At 38.4% G+C, this 9,114-nt stretch overlaps 1 protein-coding gene across 1 annotated transcript; it reads right to left on the bottom strand.

Moving 5' to 3' along the window:
* Nucleotides 1-4,451: 4,451 nt before the first annotated feature.
* On the bottom strand, nucleotides 4,452-7,285 carry LOC121243860 (gibberellin-regulated protein 9-like). Its single transcript, XM_041141925.1, has 4 exons — nucleotides 7,125-7,285; nucleotides 6,964-7,017; nucleotides 6,488-6,545; nucleotides 4,452-4,863 (listed from the first exon to the last, which is right to left on the bottom strand). Exons 1-4 carry the CDS (start codon nucleotides 7,173-7,175, stop codon nucleotides 4,682-4,684), a joined length of 345 nt encoding a protein of 114 aa, XP_040997859.1. The 5' UTR covers nucleotides 7,176-7,285; the 3' UTR covers nucleotides 4,452-4,681.
* Between the last annotated feature and the right edge of the window lie 1,829 nt (nucleotides 7,286-9,114).

Raw genomic sequence — 9,114 nt, 5'->3', positions numbered from 1 at the left:
GCATATTTATTATGGCTTCAATCTTCTCCAAATTTGTTTCAATCCACCGCTTCGAAACCATAAAACTCAAGAATTTTCCAAATTCCACCCTGAAGGCTCACTTTGTGAGCTTTAGCTTCTTCTTGTACCGGCTCAAGATGGCAAAGGCTTCGCATAGGTCGTCCAAGTGGTGCATGGGTTCTTTACTTTTTACTCACAAGTCATCCAAGTAGACCTCCATGTTATGGCCAATCTAGTTTTCGAACATTCAATTGATCAATGTTGGTATGTTGCCCATGCATTCTTCAGTCCAAAATGCATGGCTCAGTAACAATAAAGTCCTCAGTTTGTGATGAACGTCGTTTTCTCCTCTCCATCGTGACTCATCTGGACCTAGTTCTACCCCGAATAAGCATCCATGAAGCTTAGCATCTGATGACCTGTGGTGGAGTCTATGATCAGATCTATGCGGGGTAGCAGAAACTATCTTTCGAGCATGTCTTGTTTAGGTTGGTAAAGTCGACACGCATCCTCCATTTATCACTTGATTTCTTCACAAGCACTACATTAGACAACCACTCGGGATAATGCACTTCCAGAATGAACCTGACCTCAAGAAGGCGATCAACTTCCTCGGCTATGGCGGTGTTTTTATCTGTGTTCGATGTTTTTTTAGACCTTCTTGGCCTTAGGGTTTACACACAAGCGATGTTCGATGACAATGCAGTCAATCCCAGACATCTCATCATAACTCCATGCGAACACACATGATACTTGGCAAAGAGTTTTTTCGTGGACTGCCTCATCCCAGCGTCCATCCAGGTTATAAGCAACACTTTGTTTTTTGGTTTCCTCCAGTTGATAGATATCAGCTCCAAGATCTCATTCAATCTTGCTTGTTAGAGGGTTTGTGCATCCTGAATCTCCTCATCTCGGTCCGCAAGGTCAGGCGGTGGTGGGGCCTCCTCCCTATGAACTTGTTTCTCGAGTGCTTGGACGTCTTTGATGTCGGCCTTTAACTCTTTCACATTGCATTCGCAAGCGAACACTTGTTCGCCCTTTACTTCGCCAACTCCGGCTTCTGTTGGAAACTTCATCTTTAGGAGATAGGTTGATGTTAGCCTTGAGGCAATTCAAGGTAGGACACCCCAAAATCGCGTTATACGACAACAAGGCCTTAACCAATAGGAAGTCGCTCATTGTTGCGGCAGTTCTGGGGGCTTTTCCTACCAAGATTGACAAGGTGATGGCTCTCACTAGTCAGACTACGTCCCTCACGAATCCCTTAAGTGGCGTGGGTGCCAAGTGGCTAGGATTAATTCCAATCTTGGTGAATGGGTCCCAAAATATGACATCGGTCGAGTTGCCGTTGTCTATCAAAATTCTCTGGGTGGTATAGTTGGCGACCAGCATGGTCACCACTAGTGAGTCGTCATGCGAGTGGAGCATCCCTTCATTGTCTCCCTCGTCAAAAGTGATAACAGTGGTCTCTGAAAGCCTTCAACATGTAGTCAGAGGCCCTTTTGCTGAGAACACTTATTTGTACTGGGCTCTTCGAGCGTGGGCCTTCCTTCTGGATGAGGTAGGGGCTGCCCCGAGCATACCCGCCCACTATGGTGCAGATCTCTCCCAGGGGATTGTTGCTGCATGCCGGGGTACAGCAGGAGGAGCTTTGGGGCATCTCCCTTTGGGTTCTTCGCTTCTTAATGCTTTCACTATGACATGACCTCGTGTGCCCATCTCCTCGATCAGACAGTTTTCAGTTCTTCATTGGGTGTTGGGCGACCAGGCGCTCCAACTCTTGCATTTTCATTCTCATGGTGTAACAGTCTTTGGTTCGGTGACCGTTCGACTGGTGGTACATGCAAAAGCGATGGTTCTGCTGGTCAGCATCCTATAACATAGACTTACTCTCTTATTGTACATTCAGGATGCCATGTGCTCACCTCGTGGCTCCCTACCTGGCCGATATATTCTCTCCCCGCTTAACATCATGTTGCACCGTCTTTTGTTTCTCAGGTGCCTTTCCATGGCCTGGGCCACTAGCTCTCTTGTCAGCCTATTCCAACTCGGTTTGCCTTGTGGCCGTCAAGGCTCGAAGGTTATCTTTTGCATTGGTAAAGCCATCCGCCCGATCTATGAACTCACGCAGCGTCGTGGGGGTTTTCCTTGCCAATTCCTCTATGAACAGATTGCGTGGCCAAATGCCTCCTAAGATGGCCTCCAGAGTGATTTTCTCATCTTGGTCGTCTGTCGTCATCCACTCCTTATTGAATCAAGATAGATACGCCTTCAACTTTTCATCTTCCTGTTATTTGACGGTCAAGAGATACGCCGTCGGTCGTCTCCTCTTCCTACTTGTTATAAACTGTGTTAAAAATAAACTAGCCAGTTCCCTAAAGCCGTCACTCGAGCCCGGTGGTAACACTCCAAACCAACCCCGTGCGACCCCTTTTAGTGTTAAAGGAATGGTTTGACAGGCTATCTTCCTCAGGAACTCGTAGAGGGTCATATGAGCCTTAAAAGTCTCTAAGTGCTCGAGCGGGTCCTTGGACCCATCGTACATCTCCATTTGTGGGACTCTAAATTTTAGTGGGAGAGGAGCTGCCATTACCTCCACACTGTATGGTAAGTTGGTACTACTGAGAAGTTGGTCAACTGAGGATGATGCGCCCAGTTTTTTGGCCATCTCTTCATATTTATCCATAAGACCATGCAACTTGTGGTGCATCTGCCTCCTTTCTTCCTCAACCGTATCTATTTCTGTTGTGCTCTGTTCTCTTCTTGAAGCATGTCTAATTCTATTGTCATCTTCCTAACAACATCTTCCATTTTGGTGAACATGACTTCCATGTTTCTCCAGGATTCTTCTTGTCCATGGGTGGTTTGGGAGCGTGTTGTTGCCAGCATGCAAACCTGACTTCCATGTTTCTCATGGATTCTTTGCGCCACTATTACTGACGTGTTTCGCTCCCGTACAACTTTCCTGGCCTGCTCTGATGTTCCTACAAGTCACATAAGGGTGAGGGCTTGGGTGGTGTAAAACATCTCTAATGCCTAAGTCAACTTCTCCCAAAAAGATGATGAAATTGCCCAATAAGAAGGAAAGATCCTTGATTCTAACCTAGAAGTGGGCTTTTATACCCTAGTTGGTGTGGGCCCCACACCCTGTCCATGGGAGGTCCACGCATTGTACTGGGTGCCAAACCTGCAGCTGGATGACCACCTACTGCTTTGGACGCCATGCCACTGCATTAAATGCAATACACTCCTCTGCACGTCCTATCCCCATGGCAGGTGGGAAGGTGCACCCACTACCTAAGTCCTTGGAAAATGTGAGTCTCCCGCCAAGATTTGTTGCTTGTTGCCGCCTCTGGTCGTTTAATGCGATACACTCTTCTGTCATCCAGGTGGGTTGGGTTGTGTCAGTGACATGATGACCCCCTTTCCCTCTGATGTGCAATCCGTGGGTTTGGCCTAGGTCTTCTTTTACTTAGCACAAATAGGCTGGCCACCCATGGGTTAAGTGCGCTTTAGAGAAGCCGCATCGCCCCGTCGCGGGGTGGGTGGGTGGGTGGGGGCGGGGAGATATCCTCAAGAGGAAACTTTTGGTTTGTAAAATATAAGCAATTAATCAAAATTGTTTCGACCTCATTTCCTCTCCCATTGTAAGTCAAAATTATGTATATATTATGTTTATTAAATAACTTAATTACTCTCGTATATCGGGCAAATCCACAATTAATTTCTAAAACTATTTTGAAATCTTCCCCTCAATAACATGATCATTACCATGCGAGGTTGTTAATTATTTAATGTAGTTATCATATATTGAGAAACAGCAAGTATATAAAGTACGGATACGTACAGTTATTTGGTGAACTTGTATGCAGAAATAAATGTGAAGGGTGGAGAGATTGGTTTTGTACAGAGCGTTTGTGTCTTAGGAACTAGAAGGCTATGCTTGGAGTTGAAGAATTTTTTTTGTGTTAAAAGAGAGCCTGGTTGTCTCTTTCATAGGCACACATTGGTAGTATTTATAAATCCGTTTATTAACAAATCAGAATACTCCACTATTATTTATTATTTTATTATTATTTTTTATGTATTTTTTATTACTATTAATTACTATTCAATATTTTATCATTACTTTTTCACTACTATTCATAGAATATCTGAGATCACCTCACTACCCAAACGCAATCTTAATGTTAAAATCTATCACATTAATTAGCCTAAAATAAATATTTATGTTGAGTTTTCTTTTATAATTATTTCGGGTCTACAATAATTAGTTGAATATTTACGACCATACAGATTTATAAATAGCAGAACTCAGAAATTTCAAGCAGTTCGCACAACATGTCATCGCCCGGACCTGTATTTCTTAAACATCTATTATGGTTTGATTATCACTTACAAACTTAAGAATGCGGGATTTACACACAACTCAAAGAAATGTGAAGCTTGCATTAGGTAAAAACATACAGAAGGAAATACTTTCATTTAAAAAATACAGAATGTACTCAACATTTATTACTCAAAGCATAGCTCTGATCATCATCAGTTTTATTTATTCCTCTTGTAATAAGAATACTAGATTATCAATTTAATTTATTCCTTTAGTAATAAGAATAGTACGACATTCAAATATGTTTTTGAATGCCAATTTCCATGGGAAGTTTGTAATGCTTAATTTGCTCTAAGGGCACTTGAGCTTGTTTCCATGGGTCTTGAGGCGTGCATAACATGGGCATGCATTCTTATTGCCATAGGTACCTGGTGGTACACAGTGGCATCTCATGCAGCAGCTCTTGCATGCCCGGGTGCACCTCTTTTTTCGCGACGCCTTCTTGCATCTCTTCGAACATGCTGAGCTGCAATCTGAAAATTATTATATATATGTGAGTTATGCTATATATCACACTCATATTTTATTTTTATTTTACAGTTAGTGAACTTGCAATCTTGCTCTATAAAATTTTCGCATCAAGCAAGCTCGACCAAGAAGGAAGATTTTATAATTCATTATCATTGATCTCTATAGTGTACTACCATGTCATTGTACAATTCATTTCCTCCTTTAACATTCAATCGTTCACATCATGTCATATCACCTCATATGTTGTAAATTGCAAGTTATGTATCAAAAGTATTTTTAGTAGTTTTAACAAAAATAGTTTTAAGCACTAAAGTATATTCTTTTTGTCTTTAATATTTCGCTCAATACATGGGATTGCGTACATAATTGAAGAACTCTTGGGGTTGGCTTAAGTGGTAAAGGTTTTGGACTTAAGGGTATGCTCCCTAACCCTAGGTCTAAGATTCAAATCTCTTAATTGGGTGCCTACAATCTCTTGGAGTCATTGGATTGAGGGATTTTCTCCTTAAATTATTTGAGGTGCATTTGTGAAAAATTCATTGTCAAGAGCTTGTGCACCACTGGAATTCGTCGAGATGCTGTTCCCGAATACTCAGTGCCAAAAACAAAAACCGTACGTACTTGAAGAGTAGGATTGTGTATTGAAGTTATATATTCTTCTCACTTTAATAAGAATATACACTTTTATATATAATAATACACTTAAACAACTATTCATAAAAGCCAAAATATGCTTGCATGCATGGAATTCCAATAAGATCATTAATTGGTAGGTATCTATTCAGCAGATGCAGAAACACATGTACAGGCATTTGTCCTTATAATACTTTACAGGTAAGAAAGGTAGAGCGTTTCAAGGACCTCTAATCATGTTATTCGTCTGAATTTACATCCTCTATATTTTTTAAAGATAATTTATGTGGATGATTAATTAGTGAATTTCCGACTATTTTGTTTTCAAAATTAATATATAGTAGAGATTTTGTCAAATCAACCCTTCATCTCTTAAAATTTTTAAAATATTCATCATTTTAATATTCTCAAGAAACCCATATTTAAACATAATTTGTACTGATCAGTAACTTACAAATTAAGGTTTGTGGATCCTAATAAACATTGTGATATATATTTCTTCTTAAAATAACAAATGTGTTATTCATGTGATCTATGTCGATCCGTACATTAATCCCCAAAGTAGTTGAGTGGAGAATATTTTCCTGGCTTTTCACTAGCCATATATTTTAAAAATCAAGCATATGAATGCGTAGACTAAACAAATTAAAATAATAACATTATATTATCATTATATAAACAAGAAAATTACATTTTGAATTGTCAAATTGTTATTATTTTTTAAAATTTACATATTGAATTATCAGAACTTTCAATTTGCATGTTAAACTATTAAGTTTTAATGGCTACGATTGTGACACATGTTTCATTTTCATCGATGTTAATGGTCATATCTTAATTGAATATATAAATTGTAACAAAATTGATAGCTTAGGATTCTAGCATCATATACAGCATTTGGGGTGTAAATTGAGGGGGGGGAAAAAAACGATTGCTCAAAGTAAAAGGAATGAAAAACTAATTGGATGAGCACACATATTAGCAGCAACTTACTTATTTTGATTTGAGGACGATGTTTAGCACGAAGAGATGCCGCATCGCCAGCATCCATCTGAATTGGAAAGGCAAAACAATAACAAAATCAGTACCCGAGTTTCCATTCGACTTCTATGCAATATTACCTACGAGGAGTGCTACATCTACAAATAAATTACATAAATATAATCCTACAAATTGATGTGGTTTTATCTAATCCGTTATATCTGCTTTACAATATAAGTAATTTTACAATCTGACGAACCACATCAAACCAAGATAGGTTATGGAATTATTTTTGTATAATCCCTTTGTGAATAGATCAGTATTTTCCTTTACGGCCTAATGCATAGTCTAATAGTGAAGGGCAAGGAATTTTAAACTTGAAGGTAAATTACAATCAATATTGGCACACTAAATCTGGCTTCTCTCTTCTGTATGAGGGTTCAGTCACAAACTAGGGTTTAGGACTAAGTATAGAGAGAGAGACTCACACTAGCAAGAGTACTGCTTGGGACACTATTGGCTGATGAAGCCTCTGCAAAAGCCTGGAAAAAAGGAACAATGCCAAAGCACATCATGTAAAGTTTATGATTGCACAGTAATCTTCCCGACAGACAATGTTAAGCTGCAAATTGCAGTGTTGTTAATGTACCTGTAGGAGGAGGAGGACTGCAATGACAGAGACTGAGAAGATCAGCTTCATGATGTTGGGGGGAAAACGATAAGGTTGATGGTAATGAGACTGTCTGCGTGAATGAAATGGGATATGGCAGGAGGAGTAGTACTAGACTACTGCCATCATATAGGCATCTTCTTTTTGCCTTTTGTTTTAGCTTTATCTTTTAAAACTCACACGCAAGGTTGGATAGATTTCACAAGTATGGCTTAGAGTCCACGGGGAAATGTCTTTGGAAGCTTCTTTCACTTTTGGTTTTATTAATTGCCTTTATTGTAAGCACAGCTGTTGATGCTTTGGCTGGATATATGGTGCCTGTGACCACAGAGAGAGAGAGAGAGAGAGAGAGAGAGAGAGAGAGAGGATGGTCCCCTAAGATAGCTGCTGAATAGGATATAATGTCTTGTGATCCTGGTTGAGCTGAGCTTTTGAACGAGGAAAACATGCATGGTACTGATCAAATGGCACCGACATATATATAATAAAGATTGAATCACCCATGCATCTTCATTTCCAAGTATGCTTGATCCTAATTAGTCTTGTTAATTATAGTGAGCTGCATCAGCATTACAAAATTACAAGTGTTTATACTTTTAACCAACAAGTTACTCTCATACCTGGTTAAGGAATATCTATATAAGAAATTATATTTGCAGCCTATATAGAATGTGCAAGTTGCCAAGCATCGCACACTTTTTTTAAAAAAAATAGGTAAATATAGAACCCACATAAAAACTTTAATCTTTTAATAATAAACTTCACTTTTTTTTCAAAGAATGTACGAAATTTGCATATTGTAGAACTGTATATAACATTATCCAATCTTATCAATACTAGATGCACTGCAGTTTTGGTTGGGCATGAAACTTATTTGAGTTGACATTCATAATTTGACTAGTTTAGTTACACAAAATCAAATTATTTCATCTCATTTCATATTATATAATCATTATAATTTTCTCAAACTTTCATACAAAATATAATAAAAAGTTTAACTTTTTTAAATTTTAAAATAAAAAAATATTATAAAATTATATTATAATAATATTTTATTTAATTTTTAATAAAATATTACATCTCATTTCATCTAAACTGTATAACCAAACGAATGGTAATAACAAGGGCTTTGAGACGCATGCACGCAGCCGCCAACTCTGTATCAGTTTTTCTTAGGGAATTTTCATTTAGGTTATTTGTGTAATTAGCCTTCATATTTTCACGATTTTTGCAATTTACATTTTAAGGTTTAATGAGATCGCAACTTAGTACTTTGTCCCTCAAATTAGACTCTCTAATGAGAAAACAATAATATCCATGTACGTGTAATAGGACCCATATGTCAGCCAATCAAAAGGTGATACTTCCACCTTAAGTTACAAACTCGAATTAAAAACAATCAAAATAGTCAATATTTTGAAATTAAAGTTAAAAAATTAAAAACTTAAAAAAAAATTAAAAAAAAAAAAGAAGAGAGAGAAAAACTCTAGTGGCAAGTGGAAGGGGGTTTTTTTGCCGGGAAATCATATTTCCTCCGAGAAAGGCTACCAACAAAGTCTATCAATTTTTATTTTTATTTTTTGTACTTAATGGTTAAGTAAATGTTTTTTAGTGAATTTGTGATTTTTATTTATTTTTAAATATTTGAAAGGGTTTAAAAAAATATGTAAAAAAAAGTACAATTTGCACTATCGATGCAAGGTCACTATTTTCGTTGGCCCTAGCATTGTCCTTCGATCTTTGCCATCCTTAGTTCCACGAAAAGCAGGTTCATTGGCGCTAGCTCTAACATGGTCCACATTCCGTGGCTCGAACCACGCCTCATTCCATGGCGCAGAAGTCACCATCATGACGGGTTCACTCCTTCATAGGGTGGTTTGGCTACCTTGCAAGCGTGATTTGCTAATGACCTAACCCCACACATGGCCTGAGCCCCTCTAAGGATGTTCTTGAACCATCCCATTGGTTG

This window comes from Juglans microcarpa x Juglans regia, chromosome 8S (assembly GCF_004785595.1).
Source record: "Juglans microcarpa x Juglans regia isolate MS1-56 chromosome 8S, Jm3101_v1.0, whole genome shotgun sequence".
In the NCBI taxonomy this organism is placed as follows: Eukaryota; Viridiplantae; Streptophyta; class Magnoliopsida; order Fagales; family Juglandaceae; genus Juglans; species Juglans microcarpa x Juglans regia.
Note: the sequence above shows the minus strand (reverse complement) of the source record. Positions and strands in the feature narration are given on the sequence as shown.